The following is a 25,058-nucleotide window of genomic DNA, read 5'->3' on the forward strand; positions in this document are numbered from 1 at the left end:
AGCGAAATTCAGCATGTATGAGAGCCCTGAAGCTATGATCCATGAAAATTTTTTTTTTTCAAGAGAATAGTGGTTATGGATGCACAAATGGGATTTTTGGAGTGGCTGCATCGAGACTTCAGTCTCTTAATATTGAAACATAATTATCCAAAGATAATTCGTTTGCAAAAGAATTATTATGTCGTGTTAAATTGTCGATTTTTGGCATTTGGTTTTGTAGCAGAACTTCGGCTGGATTTGGTCGATAGTTTAATCGATCAGAAATTGTGAGAGCTATTGAAAGAGTATTAATATGGCCCTTCAGTCTCAGGGGCTATACAGGGTTGCGGTTAAAGATTCTTTCCTAAGCCCAGAAGTAGTCCATAAGCAATGAACCGTTATCACAGATTGTTTAAATAGTCAAACTGACAGTTAAGGAATATCAGACAATTAAACACCATTTATTAGGGGTAGGGCAGGCCAGAAGATTCTTTTACTGGTAAAGGGATACCTAAGAACACAAGAAAATTAAGTACAATGCCTCTCATTCCCAGAGACTACGCTTCCTTGTAGTGTAAATTTCCTCCGTAAACCTAGATGCAGTCTATGAGAAATGAGCCATTAATATAGACTGTTTATAAAGTGAAACTAAAGCTGATAGAGCATTGCATATTTATAAACCCTATCTATTGGTGATATCCAATCAATTGCTGACATCGAATCAATTACTGACACCGAAAATGCAGACAATGGTACTCTACTCGCAAACTCCACCCAGAAAGCATTGTAGCACCTAAAAAGCATTGTCCGCCCAGACAGCATAGAAAGAGTAGCGAAAACGGCTAGTGAGGCAGGGCTCACGATCAGTATCCCTAAAACAAAATATCTTTCAACTAAAGAGAATACTTCTATACACATCAATGGAGAGCCTATTAAGAGGGTGGAAGAGTTCAAATACCTAGAGCCATCGATAGATGCTAAAGGTGGAGCCACTAATGAGATTCAAGGCAAGATTAGCAAAGCTTGGTCCGTCTTTTGCCAGCTCCGCAAACAACTTTGGACTAGAAGGGAGATCAACTTCTTGACGAAGCTCAGGATCTGCTCAGCACGTGTGCGTTCAATTTTTTTATACGGTTATAGGACCTGGCACCACGTGAGGGAGGAGTGTCAGCTTGACAATTCTGACCAAAAATGTCTACGGGCAATTAGTAACATACGGTTGACACAAAGAATCAGCAACCAAGAGCTTATAAAAGTATGCGGACAAAAATATGACGTTTCCACCATGATCAAAGACGTCTCAAGTGGCTAGATCACGTAGTGAGGCGCCCAGAAAAGACCATGACACGCCAGGTACTACTAGCGGCTCCCTCCTCGTCATGGAAGAAAAAAAAAGTTGGGCAGATAAAATATTGGCATAATGTCGTAAGAAAGGATGTCGAACCGCTTGAGGGTTCCGAAAACATGGTCACAAGTAAGAAAACGCATGGTTGGAGTTCATTCGACCACTCACAGAAGACAGAACCCAATGGAAGTATTTAATCCTGCAGCTTCTAAATGTCGAGTTTGGCTGAATAGTATGTGTACTGTCTAAGTAAAGTAAAAAAAAAGTATAAACCTTTTATTAAGGTGGGGGCTGGGGGCCGGCAGACTCTTTTAACTGGTAGTAGAATACCCTCGGAAAATTCCTTGAACTTTTAAAAGGGTACTTATATAGCCTCTCAGCCACAGAGACCGCATGGGTTCTTAGGTGATGAAAGCTCTTGTAATATCGTGGAAACCATAGTTTAATAGTAAAATTCTATATATTCTTTACAATAAATTCATTAAGTGTGCAATTTTCTTGATGTAAGGCTAAAAAAAAAGTTTGCAATTAATATAAAGAGTAAGAGATGAAGGGATGGTAGCCCTCACATATTTAGATGGACCCAAGATATAGTATTTAAAAGAACATTAACTAGATTAAACAAACAAATAAAAGTAATGAGTGACATAAAAATTTCACATAAACAAAAATTATTTTGTATGTGAGGTGGCATGTCCTCCCACAACCCCAGATTTTGACATTAAACTTTGACTTCTTTTCTCAGTAGTTTCGGAGCAGGTGGCTATTATAAGGGCAATAGAAATGGGAAGAAAAATATTTTTGGCTATGCCTCAAGAAAAAAGGTCAGCTTTAAACAACTTAAACTGTTAGTTCAAATCTTTCAAAAGTCAGTTGGGATATAGAACTCTCTGCAGTGGAAAATAAAGAATAATGTACGGACAATATATTATACTGACACTATAGAACACTATAATACGGAACGCTGTTTGTTGGACTAAAAAAAATACTTTCAGTAATGCACTATGGTGGGAGGTTAAGAAGGGGAATATCATTCCTGATATAGAGATTTATTTGTGTCTTTTTTGAAGTAGCTCTTTACTTTCAATGTAAAAAACTCGTTAATTTTGTTTAGTAACTAAAAAAGAATATAAAAATTGGCTGCTCTGTATATTTTTCTTTGTGCAACCCAAGTAATAGACAATACTAATAAAAAATTTCTTTTATTGTTATTGAAACAATTATCGGTTTATATTTAGTAATTTAAATACAAGCAATATTTTATATTTCAAAAGCTAATTTAATAATTTACCTAACAATTGAATGCCTCAGTAATTAAAACCCACATACATCACAATAGGAAAATTATTAACATTCAAAGAAGGATAAGACTAACAACATAATTTCCATCTACTTAACAAATAGTAAACAAAAGAAATTAAAAATACCAAAGAAATTAAGGAAATTAAAACAAAATTACAAAACAAAAGAAAAAGGGTTAAGAAAACCACTCGCCCTTCCTAGATCACCTAAAGGCCAAATCGTCATTTTGGCTTTGTCAAAAATGAAACAAACTCTAAAACGTAAAAAAAAAACATCCGAATACTGTATTTAAGGCAGGGGAAGGGGATGACAGTAGATTGTTATAGTATAGCCGTAGAGATGTAGAGTCTCCGGTGCCAAAACTTTGTTAAAAAATTGTATATTTTACTTGCTTGTTATATCTCAGAAAAGAAGCAACCCAGATTTAAAAAGACAGAGTTAGTTGCCTGTCCAAATTGCGTTAATTTTTCAATTGTATTGGATACAGGTTCATAAACAGGAAGCCATCATTAAAAAATTGTATTACAAAATCAATAGCTAATATCAATACCAATAAAATCAATACCAATATCAATACCAATACCAATATCAATACCAACACCAATATCAATACCAATAGAATAAAATCAATTAAAAGGAAGGACAGGAATGTCCATATTTGGATTATAGTTTATCATTAACTGTATAGCTGTATTATTGCCAGCAATTATAGCCCAATGAATAGCAGTGTTTCCACGAAGCGTATCTTGGATAGATGGTGACGCACCACACGACAATAATAGCCGACATGGATCCACCCCATTAACTTTTGCATAAATTGCATTTCTTTAAGTAGTAAAGAATAAATCTCAAGTTTTTCAAAATAGGCATGTGGTATATCTAATATAACAGATATATTGACAGACGAAGCAACTTCTTGGATTTCCTTAATATTTTTGATTAGATCCTCAGTGTTTTCATCATCTAAATCAGGGATTTTAAAGAATGTAACATTGCCATCTGCAAATTTCAAATTCCACAGTTGTCCGTAAAGCTTAAGTCTTGAAAAGACTTGGCTTCTTGGCTACTTGGCTTCCTTTTCTGAAATTCTGTTCAAAATAATGTGACTGGTTTACAAAAATTAAGCAATAGAATTATAGCAGTCTTCTTAACAAGAAAATATAGGCCAGTACTCTCTTTTTACTATACCTAATAGAGGGAGAAAACAGTTTTTATCTAAAACCATTTGAACATACTAGGATTAGCTTGAAATTATTTTTGTTGTTGTTTTTATTCCAAATTCATCGTATTCATCGTCATTGTATTCATTTGATTCATCTTTATATTTCTTGATAGCTTTAATAACCTCTAATGTATTTGATTTGCCCTGAGCCTCATGATCCACTATAACCGACATCAATTGAGGAAATACTGTTTTGGAAGGCTTCATGAGCCCTTGATAAACAATGGGCAACTTAAATTTTCTCACAAGCTCAGTTATTCCTTGGTCAGCGTCTATATTTCTAAGTACGAGAAAATCAAAATTTGCAGCAATGTCAAAATCACTTATATCTGAAGGAAGATGAATTTTGCAACTTTTATTATTAACGTGATAGTTTAAGCACTTATAACAAGCGTCACGATAACCATATCGATTCCCAGTTGATTCCCAAGTTGTACAATTTGCTAGAAAACAATCTCTTCTTGATATATAGTCATTGTTGCAAATAAATGTTGCAGAAAATAGAACCAATTTAAGCTTATTACGCATCTCTGTTATTTTAGATAAAGTAAATGTGTCCAAATGAGATTTATCCTTAATTGCTACATTTATTCCAGTTACCCCAGACATATATTGCATTTCTTTAAGTAGTAAAGAATAAATCTCAAGTTTTTCAAAATAGGCATGTGGTATATCTAATATAACAGATATATTGACAGACGAAGCAACTTCTTGGATTTCCTTAATATTTTTGATTAGATCCTCAGTGTTTTCATCATTTAAATCAGGGATTTCAAAGAATGCAACATTGCCATCTGCAAATTTCAAATTCCACAGTTGTCCGTAAAGCTTAAGTCTTGAAAACTTAAAAAATTTCGGCTTTAAATCTTCTTGTGTTCCAATCCTCGATCCGATAAGGAAAACAAATTTATCGTTTTGGCAAAATTTTCCCTCAGCAATATTCAAAGAAGATCCACTGCAGCCGATTTTACGGTTCACATTTTCCAAATCCTTTTCAAACTGATCAAGCCTTTTGAGTATTTTTCCTTTTTCCATTGTTATATTTCGCCTTAACTCCTGAAAACAAACACTAGATATCAAAACTATGGATTTATTACCTAACTAGATAATATGTAATGCGATTTAATGGTTTAACGTCGGACTGACCTACCATGACAAAACTAAGAAAGAAATTCTAAAAAAGGAAGAAAGAGAAGGTATTAGTAGGTAATATAACAATAACATACACATGTCAAGCTACCAATAGAAAGATATCATTGCAAGAAAAAAAAGAACAATCAATCGAATATTTCACTTCTATTATTAGACTAATTGTTAGTTTGTGTGTAGTAGATTAATTAGTACGATGAAGCATGATTGTGAAGATGGTGGATCAATGTAAAACTCATCTAGAATTGTTTTTTTTTTGGTTTTTCTGGGTTGATGAAAAAACAGAAAAAGGATCCTGGAACATAAAGAAGAAATTCTGGAAGCTCCATTCAATTACACCAACAACAACAACAAGATAAAAATCTAAACTATGATAGATTTGAAAAAAAGAAATCTATCATTATACATTATAATTTTTTATTATAATAAAATAGAAATTAAAAGAGCAGCTACTCCATAAATAAACTACATAAACTGTTAACGACAAACAGTTAACGAAATAAGCTGGCAATAAATGATAAAACGAATGGGGATGAACTTGATATTTATGTTGAGAAATAACTCCGGTATTGGTATCTACTGTAGGTATCTGGAAGGCTTTTATATTCAATTAATTAAAAGAAGATATTGAAAAATAAAGTTTTTCAAGGAAGAGAGCTACAGTAAACCAGATACGATTATTGTAGAGTCATTCAATATTTAAACTTTAAACAAACACAAATTACTATTAATGGACAAATGAAACTCAAAAGGAATGGAAATCAAATGAACAATGAAGTCAAACTTAAAACGAACAAAAATTACGACACACAAGAGTAGGGCTAATACCTCCTGAGCCCTTTAAAGGAAAGAGTGTCATTTGCTCTTAACTGCAAACAAAACTTGTTCTAAACATTTTTCCTTTAATCATAAGCAGGCCAACAGCGTACCCTATCAGCGAGCAAAGTGAGCGCTATGTATGACTTATCTAATTTTTCACCAAGGCACTTGGTATTAAAGGATTGTCATAGCAACTTCGGAAGAAGGCTCATTATATAGGAAGTTAAAAGTTCTAGTGCTGTTTTTAAAATCAAAAGTGATTGGAGGACAAAATGCTTCACCACACCCTTTATTTGCCTATAGACGTCCAATAAAAATTTAAGATATCGATTTTATTGAGTAAAGTTGAGACGTTAATAAATGTGCTTCTGGGAATGACAAGCCGCGCAGCCCTTGAGGCACGGACTCTAAGTTATACAATTCTCCCTTTGTTTATTTATAGAGTTTGTTATTGGGGAAAGGGGGTATCTCAAACCGTTGGTGTCAAAAAAGGCTAAGGATATTAAGGCGAAACTTTCAGGAAAGGTTGGGTGGAATATTAAACTAGGTAAAAAACACCATGTTTATGTAGGTTGTCGAAATGGTGTATCACAAGAACAGATTAGGGTATTAAGTTAGAACTTTCTGGGAATGGTGAGGGGGCTGATTAACTGGCCAAGCGACAACATATGTATGTTGTTACTATTCCTGCAACTACTGGCAGTACTGCAACTGCTATCAATAGTGATTATAGGCCTTGTAATCTGAAGGGGGAAAGATACACCATAGGACTTTAAAAATATAATTAATAGGAATTTAATGTTAGATGGCAGAAAAACTGGGAGGCAGCTGCTCCCCTTGCCCCGGCCTAGATCTGCCACTGACTACTACTACTGTTACTGCCACTGCAAATACTTCAAAGTCTAAGGTACTAAAATGAAAATATCATGAAATTTTGAGGGGGAAGCTGAACTAAATCAAAACTATGCATATAGGTTGTCAAAAAGGCGTATCTGCAACATCTTAGGATTGGCTCAGGGTATCAAGTTGAAACTTTCATGGTATGATGTGGGGGGGGGGGTGTAAGATATTCAGCTGACGAAAAGGCAATATATGTATACTACTACTGATGCTTCTACTACTGCTACTACTGTTACTACTACAACAACAACAACAGCTATTACTACTATTATTATTGCTACTACTGCTACAAGAACTACTACTACTACTACTTTTAGTACCACTAATGCTACCACTATTATTGCTACCACTACTGCTACTACGGCTACTACTGCTAATAAGGCTAATTGTAACAAAGTAAGAAAAAAAGAAGCTTGGATATATTCAGGGAAAGCGTAGCGTATCAGCAATACCTCAGAATGGCTAAGGGTATCAGATTGAAATTTTTATGACTACTATTATTTCTACTGCTTCTACTACTATTAAACCAAATAAAAAGTATTTTTGTGCATCCTGACTGTCAAAACAGGCTGGATACAATTTCTTAAAAACAGTTGAGGGTATTAAATTTCGTTTTCAGGGGAAGTCGAGGGGTTCAAAACTACACCAAAAAGGTTCTAGGAGTAAGTAGATTGTCCAAAGGGTGTATTTTCAATACTCAGTAACATCTAGGGGTGTTATGTTGGAAGTTATTAGGCTTCAAGCTATCAGGGCATGCTCAAGGTTCAACATTTTTTATTTAACACAAAATACAGGCAAACAAAAAATCTTCAAACAGACTCAACAGAGAGCTAGGCTCGATTTGAAGGCCAACCTAATATCAAAATAAATTTTGTGATTCACCAAAAGACATAAATAAAATAAAACAAAGAAGGGAAAAATTAGAACAAATGACGAAATAGAGCAGAAGAGGAAAAAGGGACAATTGAGGTTACCCCGTAGGGCAAATTCACAATAAATAACACAAATACAAATCTAAAATAAGAAGTAACTGTCATAAAAGGAAAGTACTGTATTCTTTTAACTTTTCCTTTAAAAGAAGCTACTCAGATTTTAAAATTTATTAATAAATTTAAGTCTAATTGTTTGTGGCAGCGATTTAATATCTCATTGAAAATCTCACTCTTTAACAATTTACGGAGGGGAGTCTGTATGTTCCAAGACGGGAGGAAATAATTTTTTGGAGACTGAATATCATAAGACTTAGGTGGTAGCTACAAATCTTGAACTTGACTATAGCTGAATACGTTCTGAAACAAGAAGAGAGTTTATGTCTTGGAAAGATATTACAGTGTTGCACGGTGATGATGAGAGTACTAAGAATTTTTACAGTTTTTTTGCATTACATGGACAGGTTTAAAATGAACCAATACTACTACTGCTGCTAAAAACTCGCCAGAGTACCAAGTCATCCGATGCCAACACAACTACGCATGCCCCTCCTCTGTCCCAGTCTATTCCAAGCTTCCCTCTTTACACCCTCCCAGGAAGTTCTCACTCCCTTAAATCTTTCTTTACGAAGTCCTCCCATCCCAACCAACGACGACCTGCTTTTCGTTTCGCCCTAGACTGGGAATGTATTCAAATAAATAGTTGGACAGTATTTTAGTAAAGATTTGATTAATGAATGGTAAAGAATATTAGTAATTGGAAAAGGAAAAAACATGTTTTACTCGATGTGATCAACCTAAATTATGGGCTAGCATGAATTATAGGCTATACGCAGGTGTTCGGAATGACTACAAAAAGATAACAACCCATCAAGGAAGTGTAATTCCCAAATACCTACGTGTCTTCACCCTTTTGATTCTAATTCAAGAAATAACTAGCTCATCATTTCGAATTTCAAAAATTCTTTGCTTAGATCTCCCAAAGGCCATAAATTCTGTCTTAGACAAACTTGGGACTAAACAATCCCTAAATTCATTTCTGTTGCTAAATCTTCAATCAACAATGAAGGGGTTTTAGTTTGAGATCAATGATATAAATTAATGGCACGCCAGTATCACCCAGAGAAAGAGACAGGTGGTCTTAAACTTTGATTTTATAATGTTGTAATCATGATTTAAATAAATCAAGTGCTTTTCCACGGATGTCCGGATTATTCATTTTTTCAAAAAAAAACTTTTTAATAGAATAAATTCTTATTTGTAAGCCCAACTTACCTACTAGCCCGTCCAACATCAACCAGTGAAAGAGACAGATAGTCTTGAATTTTGACCTTACAATTTTGTAATCATGATTTAATTAAATCCACGGATGTCCGGATTATTCATTTTTTCAAACAAAATAAAATAACTTTTTAATAGAATAAATTCTTATTTGTAAGCCCAACTTATCTACTAGCCCGTCCAACATCAACCAGTGAAAGAGACAGATGGTATTGAATTTTGACCTTACAATTTTGTAATCACGATTTAATTAAACCACGGATGTCCGGATTATTCATTTTTTCAAACAAAAAAAAATAACTTTTTAATAGAATAAATTCTTATTTGTAAGCCCAACTTACCTACTAGCCCGTCCAACATCAACCAGTGAAAGAGACAGATGGTCTGGAATTTCGACCTTACAATTTTGTAATCATGATTTAATTAAATCCACGGATGTCCGGATTATTCATTTTTTCAAACAAAATAAAATAATTTTTTAATAGAATAAATTCTTATTTGTAAGCCCAACTTACCTACTAGCCCGTCCAACATCAACCAGTGAAAGAGACAGATGGTCTTGAATTTTGACCTTACAATTTTGTAATCATGATTTAATTAAATCCACGATGTCCGGATTATTCATTTCTTCAAACAAAATAAAATGACTTTTAATAGAACAAATTCTTATTTGTAAGCCCAACTTACCTACTAGCCCGTCCAACATCAACCAGTAAAGAGACAGATGGTCTTCAATTTTGACCTTACAATTTTGTAATCATGATTTAATTAAACCACGGATGTCCGGATTATTCATTTTTTCAAACAAAATAAAATAACTTTTTAATAGAATAAATTCTTATTTGTAAGCCCAACATACCTACTAGCCCGTTCAACATCAACCAGTGAAAGAGACAGATGGTCTTGAATTTTGACCTTACAATTTTGTAATCATGATTTAATTAAATCCACGGATGTCCGGATTATTCATTTTTTCAAACAAAATAAAATAACTTTTTAATAGAATAAATTCTTATTTGTAAGCCCAACTTATCTACTAGCCCGTCCAACATCAACCAGTGAAAGAGACAGATGGTCTTGAATTTTGACCTTACAATTTTGTAATCACGATTTAATTAAACCACGGATGTCCGGATTATTCATTTTTTCAAAAAAAAACTTTTTAATAGAATAAATTCTTATTTGTAAGCCCAACTTACCTACTAGCCCGTCCAACATCAACCAGTGAAAGAGACAGATGGTCTTGAATTTTGACCTTACAATTTTGTAATTATGATTTAATTAAATCCACGGATGTCCGGATTATTCATTTCTTCAAACAAAATAAAATGACTTTTAATAGAACAAATTCTTATTTGTAAGCCCAACTTACCTACTAGCCCGTCCAACATCAACCAGTAAAGAGACAGATGGTCTTGAATTTTGACCTTACAATTTTGTAATCATGATTTAATTAAACCACGGATGTCCGGATTATTCATTTCTTCAAACAAAATAAAATGACTTTTAATAGAACAAATTCTTATTTGTAAGCCCAACTTACCTACTAGCCCGTCCAACATCAACCAGTGAAAGAGACAGATGGTCTTGAATTTTGACCTTACAATTTTGTAATCATGATTTAATTAAATCCATGGATGCCCGGATTATTCATTTTTTTCAAGTAAAATGGAATAACTTTCTAATAGAATAAACTCTTATTCATAAGCCCATCTTACCGACTAGCCAGTCCAGGTCCGTAAAGACAAGTTGACAGATCCCCTGCAACATCAACACTGATAACCATATCTACATTTTCTATGTCAATACCTCTGGCTGCCAAGTCATTTTTTCAAGCAAAATAGAGAATCGAATGTTTTTTCGTATATCGTAAAATATTTATTAATTATATATTAATTATATTTATATATTTATTAATATATAATATATATATAGACAAGATATATATATATATATATATATATATATATATATATATATATATATATATATATATATATATATAGACAATATATTGACAAGACAATATATATATATATATATATATATATATATATATATATATATATATATATATATATATATATATTATAGACAAGTTGACAGAGTTGGCTGGGAATTTAAGATAATGCGTTCTGGGTGGCATGCTTTCCATAATTCTGTCTTATGGTTTTCATAACTTTGTCACTAAAGTATTTTGTTTCATCAGATTTAGGTATATTTTATTATGATTTACCTAACTTCTTGAGTGTGGTCGGTATATTACGCAAGTACCTAAACTTGCATCTTCTGATAGAGGCAAATAGTTCTTACATGAATGGGGTGAAGATGAAGCAGGATCTTGCTTAACGTAATAACCAAATGAGCAAGCCAAATAAGCCAAAGCTGAAATACTCGGCCATAGCGTCTTTTCTCTTTAACTCATGCTTTTTTTCATCTTTTATAGTTCTGGGGAAACGTTCTTATAGGCATTTCCTTTTTTTTTAATTAAATCCCAGATTTTTTGGACGAATCCGCATTCGTTAAAGAATTTTCGGTACTTTTGTCTTATAACACAAGTATATTGAGTGTGGTACGTTGCCACCACACTCAAGATCTTGTATCGCAAACATGAGACAATAAACGGTTTTCAGAGTCTTTATACCAGACAATATTAACTTTGGGCCGATGGAAAACTACATTGTAGCTATTTTTAATTAAATGTTTAGTTGGTATTTTGGTTAGGTTAGGTTAGTTTATGTTACGTATTTAATATAACGTGGTCTGGGCAGCCCCCCTCCTCCATAATTTTTTGTTGTAATTTTCTTAATTTTGTTGATAAAGTATTATATTTTCATAATATTTTGTTTTATTTCATTAGCATTCACCAAACTTCACTTTTCGACACAACTTGAGTGTGGTGGCTATAAGACACAAGTAATGAATTTTCAAAATATATTTTTTCACTTATTCTAAGAGTTTTCACCAGCATATTTTTAAAGTTTTTGAATCGTATAACATTAATATTTGACGGACATTTCTTTCTTATTTTATACAGACAATTTTTCCATTAATTAATCTTAGCAGTGACTCAGTAAGAATTTCTTCCAATGCACTTTTTCAATAGGGCAATTATAATCTAATTGTTCATTTAAAATTTGAAAAACAAAGGCAGTGATCTGTTCGGTTTCGTCACTTCCAGCACTTCATTCCAATATAAATTACCCAAAGCTACTTTTAAACTGCTACTTTGTATTTTGTTGCTAGTATACTTAAGTAGCACAAAGTAGCTTGTATACTTAGGCTACTTTGCGTGTGTTGTGTTTTTTATATATAAGATAGGCTAGGTGGACAATTATGAGTTGTTATGTTTAATTTACATTTTAATGTAATTAGATTAATTAATTAATATTAAATTAATTAAATTAATTAAAATTAATTAATTAAAATTAATTAATTAATTAAAATAATTAATTTACAAGATATAAATCATAACATGAATTTGCAGAACAGTCCTTAGGAATTTCTTTTCGCTGCAATATTTTATTAGTGTAGTCATTTTTATTTATTTTTACATTGTGAATAAAAATAAAACCTACCTACCTACCTAAACTAGTATAGATAGATAGATAGATAGTGTATTTCAAAAACCCGTGGGCCATATGCACATAAAAATATAAATAAATAACAAACAACCAAGGAAATTAACAACAGTACGAACACGCACAAAAAAACAGAGTTCAACGCAAAAAGTACCTAATCTAACTACAAAGGAAATTAATCATATAAAACTTTTTCTTCTTATTAAAGATTTATCTGTATATTCTCCCACTCGAAATATTGTGGTCGGGTTACTATTTTGTAGAATACCCGGATGCATCAAATTAATTCCATGTGAATAAATTTCCCGTAAATGCAAGAGCACCGGGCATTTCCGGAGAAAATGATCCAAGTCTTCATCATCATCTTTACAAAGGGGACAAACATACCGCCTTCACAAACATACAAGTCTTCATCATCTTTACATCTTTATATTCTTGATTGAAAATTTGCCCTTTTATGGAATAATTCCTTTATGCGAAAACTTTTGAGTATTATAATCTGACATAATCATACAATGATCTGATGATTCATTCCTAATCACAGATGTAGCCTCACACGTGAAAGAACATTGTCAATGAGTGACGCAGATGAAACGGCTACACGTGACACAATCAAACACACCGGATGTAAATTACAAGAGAGACAGCATTAAAACTTTACAATACATAATTATCCGTCCCTCCTGTTCTGAAAGCAAGGGCCTCATTAAATAAGTATCAAACCCCACAAGGATCATATATAGTATCTGAAGGTTGGAATAGAGGTAAATTAACATATTCTCCAATACACTAATAAAATTTACAGATACTTATCATTTAGCCAGTACACACTCGAGAATTAGTATCTATAAAATCAACCATCTTTATTTCTGATCGTATACGGAGACAGTTGGCTTCGGCTTAGTGGAAAACTACATTCTGGCTATATTTTAACTAATATTTAGTCGTTATTTGGCTAGGTTACATTTTACACCCCCTCCCCCTAATATGTCCCCAAATTATGTATAGGCTACATTCATTTTGTGAAAACTACATTCTGGCTATATTTTAATTAATATTTAGTCGTTATTTGGTTAGTTTACATTTTACCCCCCCCCCTAATATGCCCCAAAAATATACACTCATTCATTTGTGAAAACTATATTCTGGCTATAATTTAATAAATATTTAGTCGTTATTTGGTTAGGTTACATTTTGCATGGAACCACTCTATACTCAACCCCCCTTAATATGCCCTCAAATTATGTATACATTCATTTGTGAAAACTACATTTTGGGTATATTTTGATAAATATTTAGTTTTTATTTGGTTAGGATAGGTTACATTTTGCATGCAACCACGCTATACTTACCCCCCCCCTAATGTGCCCCAAATTATGTATATTCTAAACATCTCCCAAGCGTCTCAGGTGTCTCAACCCCGTACCTGTAGATCCAAATTCTCGAGTGTGTACTGGGTAATAGATAAATACCAATTTACCTTTCTAAAAGAAGGAGAACGCCGTATTACTAGTATTGTTGTTTCTGTTATTAGGAAAAAACATTCCATAACACAATATTCAAAATTTCGTTTTCTACATTAAACCTCGCTCATGCGGACAGGAATATAATTTTTAATAAGATCAGCTAAAACACCTTATTTTTGCTGAGTTCTATTCACATGAAAAGACTGCCATTCTTTTACGTTGATTAAATAAAAAAAACAACAAGCTTTTTTTAGCTGCAAATAAGGAGCGACATTAAAACCTAAAACGCACAGAAATTACTCCGTATATGAAAGACGTTGCCCGTCCCCAACGCCTCGCTCTTTACGCTAAAGTTTGACTCGATCAAAACTCTACTTTTTAAAACATTAAAAAAACTTTAGCGGAAAGAGCGAGGGGTCGCGGAGGGAACAGCCTCTTTCATGTGAGGAGTAATTTCTGTTCGTTTTAAGTTTTAATGTCGCTCTTTACTTTCATTTTTAAAAAACCTGTTTTTTCATTTAATTTCTGAACGTTTTTGAATTAATGCATGTTTTGATTTTTGCTCTCCGCAGATGAATAATTAAAACAAAATTTGCATATTTATTTTTTTTGGCTAAATGGCTTTCTCATAGTTTTGATCGAACGGTTTTGAGAAAGAAGGAGCGGGGAATTTTTTACAAACGTTTTTACTAGTAAAAGATATACGTACCTTACGAATTAGTTTACGTAACAAACTTCTATATTCGTATGTATTTATTACGTATATGAGGGGGTTTGCCCCCTCATCAGCACCTCGCTCTTTACACTAAAGCTTAAATTTTGTCCGAATTCCTTAAGAATGGCCCCTGAATCACAAGAGCCGTAGAATGAATAGATGAAATTACTAAAAATGCTTTAGCGCAAAGAGCGGGGTATTAGGAGGAGTTGACCCCTCATATGCATAATAATTTCTGTTCGTTTTAAGTTTTAATGCTGCTCCTTACTTTCAGTTGAAAAAACTTTTTCATGTCTATTTTTTTCATTGTTTTTTTTTAAATAATGCTAGAAAACCCTGCGCCCCCTTCATGAAAATTTTCTTCCCCCATGACAAATTCCTCCACGGAAAGCTCCCCAAAATAACCCCCTCTTCTCACTCCCTCCCCCCCAACCAAAAATTTCCCCTGAAAACATCTGTATACTTCCCAATAACCATTACTATACGTAAGCACTGGTCCAAGTTTGTAACTTGTAGCCCCCTCCCACGGGGACTGTGGGGGAGTAAGTCGTCCCCAAAGACATAGTTATAAGGTTTTTCGACCACGCTGAATAAAATGACAATCTCAGAATTTTTATCCGGTGACTTTGGGAAAAGATTAGCGTGGGAGGGGGCCTAGGTGCCCTCCTATTTTCGGTCACTTAAAAAGGGAACTAGAAGTTTTCATTTTCGTTAAAATGAGCCCTCCCGAGACATTCTAGGACCATCGGGTCGATACGATCACCCCTGGGGAAAAAAGCAAACAAATGAACACGCATCCGTGATCTGTCTTCTGGCAAAAAATACAAAATTCCACATTTTTGTAGATAGGAGCTTCAAACTTCTACACTAGAGTTCTCTGATACGCTGAACCTGATGATGTGATTTTTATTAAGATTCTATGACTCTTAGGGGGTCTTTCCCTCTGTTTTTTAAAATAAGACAAATTTTCTCAGGCTCGTAACTTTTGATGGGTAAGACTATACTTGATGAAACTTAGGAAAAAAGCATTCCATAATACAACATTAAAAATTCGTTTCTATATTAAACTGTAAAAAAACCACTCTCATCTGTACATCAATACAATTTTTAATAAGATCAGCTTAAACACCTTATTTTTGCTTTCTATTTACATGAAAAACTGGCATTCTTTTACATTGATATTATATGTCGATTTTTCACCAAAGGAAGTTTCACAAAGGCCTAAAATATTAGTACCCGAATTAAATAAAATTTCTCTATTCCATTTTTATTTTGTTTCTGTATTTGTAATTTGATGCATAATCAAACAGTTCGTAGTAGCGAACTGTAAGTAAGTAGCGACCAGGCTCAATAATAACCCATAATCTAAAAAACAGAATTTTGATACCAATAGATATATCAAAAGAATTGGTTTGTTATGCTGATTCCAAATATATAAGCTTCAGTATATTTAGCCTTACCCTTCAAAAGCTACGAGCCTGAGAATAATTGTCTGATTTTCGAAAAATGGAGGAAAGAACCCCTAGAAGTCATAGAATTTTAATAAAAACACATCAAAAGATTCAGTGTATCAAAAAACCCTATTGTAGAGGTTTCAAGCTCATATTTGCAAAAAAATGTGGAATTTTATTATTTTTGCCAGAGAAAGATCACGGATGCGTGTTTTTTTTCCTCTGGGGTAATCGTTTCGACCCAGTGGGCCTAGAATGTCGGGAGATGGTTAATTCTAGCTCTAGTGTCCCTCTTAAGTGACTAAAAATTTTAGGGCAACTAGACCCCCTCCCACGCCACTTTTTGCCGAAAATCGTCTGACCAAATTTTTTTAGATAGCTTTTTTTTCAGCATAGTTGAAAGGCCCATTAACTGTGTCTTTGGACACAAAAGTTTGAAATTTTCCCTTTGTTTTATTTATTATTGGGAAGTACGTATTTATTTATCGGGTGGGAAGAGAGGGCGAATCTTCTGCTGGGAGAATTTTCCATGGAGAGGGAAGTTTCCTGGGGGTGAACCTTTCAAGGGAAATTTTACACTGGATGAATTTGCCAGAATTCCTTTATGTAATTTCTTTATATGTCTTGCTTTCTCTTTGCCGATTCAATTTTACGCGTTGAGATGTTAAAGGTAATTGTTCGGGGTAATCAAACAGTTCGTGGTAACGAACTGTAGTAAGGAGCGACCCGGCTCAATAGTAAACGAAACTCTAAAAAACGGAATTTCGATACTAAAAGATATATCAAAAGAATCGGATTTTTATGCTGATTTTAAATATATAAGTTTTATCAAATTTAGTCTTTGTCCAAAAGTTACGAGCCTGAAAAAATTTGCCTTTATTTTGGAAAATAGGAGGAAACACCCCCTAAAAGTCATAGGATCTTAACGAAAATCACACCATCGCATTCAGCGTATCAGAGAATCCTATAGAAAAATGCTGTGGGGGCCCCCTCCCACGCTCTTTTTTCCTCAAAGTCAACAGATCAAAATTTTGAGATAGCCATTTTGTTCCACATAGTCAAAAACCAATATAACTATGTCTTTGGGGATGAATTACCCCCCCCCCCACAGTCCCTGGGGGAGGGGCTGCAAGTTACAAACTTTGACCAATGTTTACATACAGTAGGCCTAATGGTTACTGGGAAGTGTACCGACGTTTTCAGGAGGAATTTTTTGGTTTGGATTTTGGGTTCAGGGGAGGGAGCTATATGGGAGGATCTTTCCTTTGAGGAATATTTCATGGGGGAAGAGAAATTCAATGAAAAGGGCGTAGGATTTTCTAGCAATACTATTAAAAAAAAACAATGAAAATATAAACATGAAAAGGTTTTTTCAACTGAAAGTAAGGAGAAGCATTAAAACTTAAAACGAACAGAGATTATTACGCATATGAGGGGTCCTAAACCAACTTTAGCATAAAGAGTGAGGTATTTAGGAGGAGATAAATACTTCGCTCTTTATGCTAAATTATTTTTAGTAATTTCAAATATTTATTCTACGGCCTTTCGGATTCAGGGGTCATTCTTAAAGAATTGGGACAAAACAAGAGTTAGTTTGAAGAGCGAGGTATTAACGAGGGGACCAACCCCCTCATATATATAATCAAAAATATAAGAATTTAAAAGTTTGTTACGTAAGTTAATTCTTAAGTTACGTATATTTTTTACTAATAAAAAGGTCCGTTAAAAATTAAAAGTTCTAGTTGCCTTTTTAAGTATCCGAAAAATTGGAGGGCAACTAGGCCTCCTTCCCCACCCCTTATTTCTCAAAATCGTCTGATCAAAACTAAGAGAAAGCCATTTAGCCAAAAACAGAATTAATATGCAAATTTTCATTTTAATAATTTATGTACGGAGAGCCAAAATCAGACATGCATTAATTCAAAAACTTTCAGAAATTAAATGAAAAAAACAAGTTTTTTGAAATGAAAGTAAGGAGCGACATTAAAACTTAAAACGAACAGAAATTACTCCGTATATGAAAGGGGCTTTTCCTCCTCGACACCCCGCTCCTTGCGCTAAAGTTTGATTCTTTCTCGCAATTCTACTTTTTAAAACCATAAGAAACTTTAGCGTAAAGAGCGGGGTGTCGAGGAGGAAAAGCCCCTTTCATATACGGAGTAATTTCTGTTCGTTTTAAGTTTTAATGTCGCTCCTTACTTTCATTTCAAAAAACTTGTTTTTTTTTTATTTAATTTTCACCAGAATTGAATTGTCCAGAGGATATTTTTAAGGAGAGGGGAATTTTTCAGTGGAGGTGGAGCCAGGTATCCTGGCGTTATTTAAAAAATGATCTGAAATTAAACAAAAAATGAGTTTTTTCAACTGAAAGTAAGGAGCAACATTAAAACTTAAAACGAACAGAAATTATTACGTACATGAAGGGGATTTCTCCCTCCTCAACACCTCACCTTTTTTTCACTAACATTTAAATTTTGTCCGAATTCTTCAAAAATGACTACTGAAACACAAGGGTTGTTTAATTAGAACTATAGGTAACATTTTTAAAGTGCTGAAAAACCGTAGCATGAAATACAAAGTTTTGAGGAGGGGCAACCCCACTCATATACATAATAATTTCTGTACGTTTTAAGTTTTAATGTTGCTCCTTATTTTCAGTTGAAAAAAACTTGCTTTTTTCCTTTATTTCATGAAGCTTAGAGCCTAACATTCTTCTATAGGCAATGGAAAAAGTATGTCAATTAAAGTAAAAGTATATAAAAATGAAAAAAGTAAGTAATTACAAAAAATAAACAAAACAATAGTCTACTTACAAAACTAAGATAAAAACTCCCAGCATTCAGTTTTGTTGAGCAATACCGAAGCGTTGGACGGATATTTATTCAAAATATCGACAGTTTTGAACTTGATTATCAAACACCAAAATATTTAATACCTTTAGATTCAGAGTTTTATAAGAAGCAACGCATTATAAAAGTAATTTGTTCAAAGAAAAACATTAAAACTAAGATTAAGAAAACCAGATAAAAATTTTAAGTCAGGTTTAAATACCAGAAACCAATATAGTTGACATCTTTATGCTTCATAACTTAAAAAAATTAAATCTTTTTCAAAGTGACAACTAAATAAATACAATCACTCCTGGAAAACGAAATAAATGACAATAAAACAAAAGAAACGTGTCCGTTAAGGGGGGAAAATACAGAAATTCCCAGCATTCCATTCATCGAAAACATTTTTGATTATAGTGGCTTCATATATCAGCTAACATAAGCTAACTTGAAGCGTGAACATAAGCTAAATTAGACGGATTATTTTTTCAAGTTACAAGGATAAACTATTATGAAAGTGTAAAGATTGAATCACATTAACTACGTCAATCGTACAAATACCGATCTACCTGTGTTTGCTGTGAAATTGTGCAAAAAAGATTGGGTTTGTTTGTTTTGCTAATTAATGGATTAGCTGACGTTGAGTCTGAAACTGCGTATGAACTGGATTCATTTCAAGGGATGCAGCCGAATAGACTAGTACATAACGCTATACTAAATTTTGCCTTGCGGGCGAAATCAAAAGGAAATGCAAATGCCGATATTATCAAAACTGGTTGCGATTTTTTCGCCGACGATTTGGTGAGCGAAGCGAAGAAAACGATTTGGTCTGTGGCGAATTATGCTACTCGACCAACCGAAAGGCTGAAAGTTGCTGATACATTTGCAGACATTTTGAAAGTTTTAGACTACTGTGATAAGAGTTCAGTGGAACTGCCGAAGATTGTTATATACGAACCGGACGAAGTCCCCACAATTCCTGGTGAGGCAAGCGTTACGTTAACCCACAAGGTAAATGATTTATGTCTAGAATTTAAGAACTTTGTGTCTACGGCTAAAGTACAGAGCCTCTGCTGCCCTTCGGCGAGTAGTGTCCCAGGCCCTGTCAATCCTGTAAGAGTCAATCCCCAGCCATCCTATGCCGTTGTTCTTAAAATGCCAAAGTTTTTTGATAATCCCGTTGCTCGCAAGCAGTTTTTGGATAGCATCTGCCCCAACTCAGCCGAAATAAGTGAGCTAAAAAGGGTGAGACAGGACTGGAAATTGTTCGTCAAGTCCAAATCTTCTGCTGAAAAGATCGTTGAGAAAATGAAAGTTAGTAAGCCGGAGGTCTCTGCCATGCTCAAAGAGAAAATGTTTATTGCTGTATTGAAACAGGTTCCACCTAGTATGACCCATACTGATATAGAATCCCTTGTTCCAAGTGCATTAAAAGCAATAGAAATCGGTAGCTTTGAGCGCTCCAAAATGTTCAAGCTGTATTTCGGGACCAGTAAGGATCTCGAAGACTTTCTTGCAGTCTCAGTCCGAATCGGTTATGAGAAGCTGCCTGCTGAAGAATTCAAATTTCTCCCAAAAAGATTTTATCCGTGCCATAGAGTTGGTCACTTAGCGACTAATTGCGTATTGACGCCTATATGTGGTCGTTGTGGTGCTTCTGATCACACATCCACGAAGGACAATTTGTGCACAAAAGATATGTTCTGCATCTTATGCAAAAAGAAAGGCCATACATGCTATAACATAAGATGTCCGGCTAATAAAGCGATAATCAATATGAGTTCCTACCAAAATGAATCTAGAACCCGCTTGTGCTAAGCATGCAGTTGCAACGTGGAATTTAAATGGAAATATCCTTAACCGGTCTGTTTTTATCGAGGACCTTCTTTCAAGATATGATATTGTGTGTTTGCAGGAACATTTTGCAACCTCTCTCAGCCTTACCTTATTGAACCTGTCACCAAACCATCAAGTTTTTACAGTCGCAGACAAACGCTCTCCTACTCATGGCCGGTCATCTGGCGGCATTGCGACTTACGTTAGATCCTCTCTATCCACTTCTATGTTTGACTCGGCATTAGACTTTCTCCCTGTCAAAATCCAAGATATGGTTATAGTGAATGTTTACCTCCCTACGAACTATCGTGATGATCGATTAGATAGACTGTTTGCCATAAGTATTGCAAGGCTATCGAAGTGTATTGATAAAATAAAAAAGTATGGACTTTCATGTCTTATAACAGGTGACTTTAACTGTGATCTTGAAAACCTAAGCGGCAACAACAGTTCAAGTTCTAATCGTGCTAATATGTTACTCGGTATGCTAGGTGATGAATTTATACTCGCGTCTAAGAATAAGAATTTTTCATATATTCATAATTCGGGAAGTATGTCAAACCTAGATCATGTTATGCACACTCGATCAGTTACATCGAATGAGGTTCTTGTTTCTGATTCAAATTTTACCATTTTACGACGACCATACCATTTATCAGACCATTTTACGTTGTTTTTCAATATTGATTCAAATGCTAGTTTTTCACCTTCTCCTGGAAGGCTCCAGAAGCGTCCTTATTTTGTTTGTGATTGGAAACGTGCGTCTATGAGTTCATTTCGGTCGACTTGTGATGAACTTGCTTCAAAAATCCGTCTTCCTTTTGATCTGCTGATGGTTAGTTCAAAGAACTATCCGGTGGAATTACGAATTCGGTTGAATATTTATTGTAGTGAGCTTGTACAGAGAGAGAGAGAGAGAGATCGGTATATTTAAAAACTATCGTAGCATAGAGCTAAATTCAGTTTTTTCACAAAAATTATACATTTAAACAAAAATCACACACTACAACTCAGCATTAAAAACTGATGTGAAAAAAGGCACAAATGAGTTTGCGTATCGATTGGTTCGTACTTTAGGGGGTACAAGTTTATTTCGTAATCGAGTTCGGCTATTGGGAGGGGCTGGTTTGGGTAGTAAAGATCGGTGGCTCTTATTGGCTAGGATGAATTTTCCAAATTGATGAATAAGATGTTCCAGCCGGACTTTAAGTGGAGATAAATTTAATTTAGCGAGGGCTTGATCGTAGGGTATGCCATGGTCTCGGAGTATAATCCTTGTTGCTCTTTTCTGGACGCACTCTATTTCGCGTAATAGGTACGCTGTGCGGATAGCAGATGGACCCCACACCGGGCACACTTACACGCATTACGTCTCGCTGAACAGTCAGCTGTACCGTCTAGACGGGTGTGGCCTGGTACCCAAGTTCAAGGCTGGTCTGCGAATTTTTTTTTGGCTTTTGGCTTTCGGTTTGGCGTGAGGCTGTCTGTCCACGAGACGGGTGGGTGAATAAGCTTATAATTCATAGTAAACGTAAATTCGCGAAAGAACTTTCACTAAACCGTAGTGCAACTTCGAATTCGTAGTGCAGTGCGCAGTGCATTATTCGTTCTTCATCTCAGGCTATCCTTACCCACCCAAATAAACTTTGGTCTTCATTGTTTAAAGAAAGATCTCATGTAACATTGACCTCAATATCTCGAGATAATTGGGTTCAGCATTATAGAAATGAATTTTCGGCTCCTGATATCAGGCTACAAAAAAGCTTTGGTGTGAAACTGGATGATTTATTCTCACGTAAGTGAGAAGAAAACAGTCCGGGTGTTATAATTACGAGGCGTTCTATCCGTACTGCTATTAGAAAACCAAAAAAAAAAGAAATCGCGCGGTTGTGATGGTATATCAATTCAGCACCTGCTGTTTTGCAGCGAGTTGTTCCTTGAGCACCTTGCCCTGCTTTTTCAAATGATTTTTAACCTGGGTATTGTGCACAATTATTTTTCAATAAGAATACTAACCTGTACACCTGTGTAAGAATACACCTGTGCCTAAAAAGGGAAAGCCACTTTGCCAGTGCTCGCCATTCCGACCTATAACTGTGGCTACAGTTTTTTGTAAGTTATTTGAGGCACTTATTGTTGATAAGCTGCGGTCAAAATGCACAGTTCCAGACCATTAATTCGGTTTTCAGCCTAGTCTAGGTTGTGGCCATGCTCTTTCTGCTCTTGTTTCGACCTTGATAGATGCTGAGAAAACCGGTGAGAGCATAGCTCTCGCTGCGCATGATGGTCAGAAGGACCTTCGATTCACTAATTCAAGAGCCGATTATTTTTGATATGGGCCTAGCAGGTGTTGACCCAAGTATGTTAAACCCTTTATATGATATGTATAAAAATTTAAAAGCTAGGCTTAAGCTACCGACAACACTAAACCTGACAAATAACCCAGTGCTTCCCGTTAAAAAAGGTGTAAGGCAGGGTGCATTGACATCACCTACCGCATTTAATAACAGCATCGTCAAACCGCAATCTAAGTCAAATCTGACATATATTCTGAGAGGGATTGATCTATCGCGGTTTAGAGGAGAAATTTATCCAGTATCAAGTAGAATATGGAAAAATAGGCCTTCAGTTTAATGAGGAGAAATCAGATGTGATGTTGTTTAATGCTAAGCAAGGGTCTGCTGTTGATGTTAGGTTGGATGGTGCTACTGTTCGGATTGCCGAGCACATAGTTTATTTGGGGATCCCTATTGGTCGGTCTATGCTAGAAACACGTCATCTTTTGCAGAGTCATCTGCAGAAACGGATCTCTTTAGCGTATAGCCGTTTTGTAGTTTATAAGCGTCAGTTTGATCGGCGGATTTCGGCCCATCTGTATAATGCAATTGCACTACCCCATTATCTGTATTTAAGTCCCTTTTGGAGGATATTCCAAAAGGAAGATAAGAAAGAATTGTAGTCTACATATTATAAATATACGAAGTACCTCTTACGGCTTCCATCATGGACAAGTAATCGTATTGTGACAAGTCGGTATGGGATTATCGACCCTAATGAAGCAATAATAGCCCAGATCGCCAGATATAATTTTAATATTGTTACTCATCCTTGGGCAATTATTTTGAGACAATAGGTTTTGTTTTTTGTAGTTAGATATCCATTTGTTCTTTATTTTTATTGTGTTTGTGTTTTCTTTTGTAGTGTGTTTTTTGCTTTTTTATCTTATACTCCATCTGTTTCTTTTGATGGGAAATAAATATATACATGCATAAATATATATATATATATATATATATATATATATATATATATATATATATATATATATATACATACACACACATATATATACATATATATATATATATATATATATACTCTTGCAATGCAATCAAAAGTTGACGGCATATTTATCACTGAAATCACCCCTTATTAAGTTATTTTATACAAACTTTTACGTTTGTAAAATTATACAAAATTTCTTGTGCAGTAATAACTGCATTAATTTACTAATAAGAAAATACATATGTAGGATCAAACAATTCGTGGTAACGAACTGTAGTAAGGAGCGACCCGGCTCAATAGTAACCAAAACTATGATTTTAAATATAGAAGTTTCATCAAGTTCAGTTTTACCCATCAAAAGTTACGAGCCCTAAGAAAATCTACCTCATTTTAGAAAATAGAGGGAAACACCCCCTAAGAGTCATACAATCTTAACAAAAATAACAACATCAGGTTCAGCGTCTCATAGAACCCTAATGTAAAAGTTTCAAGCTCCTATCTACAAAAATGTGGAATTTCACATTTTTGCCAGAAGACAGATCACGGATGCGTGTTTATTTTTATTTTTTATTATTTTTTTTTCCCAGGGGTGACCGTATCGATTCAGTGGCCCTAGAATGTCGCAAGAGGGCTCATTCTAACGAAAATTAAAAGTTCAAGTGCCTTTTTAAGTGACTAAAACCACTGGGCACCTAGGCCCCATCCCAAACTCATTTCTCCCCAAAATCACCGGATAAAAATTCTGAGATGGCCATTTTATTCAACATAGTCGAAAAACATAATAACTATGTCTTTGGGGACGAGTTGCTCCCCCACAGTCCCCGCGGGAGGGGCTGAAATTACAAACTTTGACCAGTGTTTACATACAGTAATGGTTATTGGGAGGTGTACAGATGTTTTCAGGGGGATTTTTTGGGTTTGGGGGGAAGAAGATGAGGAGGGGGTTACGTGGGGGTATCTTTCCATG

General features: G+C 34.6%; 1 protein-coding gene across 1 annotated transcript in view; it reads right to left on the reverse strand.

Moving 5' to 3' along the window:
- Window positions 1-2,234: 2,234 nt before the first annotated feature.
- LOC136041056 (uncharacterized) overlaps window positions 2,235-25,058 on the reverse strand; it is a 33,983-nt gene continuing 11,159 nt past the window's right edge. Inside the window, exon 3 of the mRNA XM_065725600.1 lies at window positions 2,235-4,904. Coding sequence (XP_065581672.1) covers window positions 3,867-4,904 — 1,038 coding nt within the window. The 3' untranslated portion in view covers window positions 2,235-3,866. The remainder of the gene's footprint in view (window positions 4,905-25,058) is intronic.

The sequence above is a fragment of the Artemia franciscana genome, chromosome 21, assembly GCF_032884065.1.
Source record: "Artemia franciscana chromosome 21, ASM3288406v1, whole genome shotgun sequence".
NCBI lineage: Eukaryota > Metazoa > Arthropoda > Branchiopoda > Anostraca > Artemiidae > Artemia > Artemia franciscana.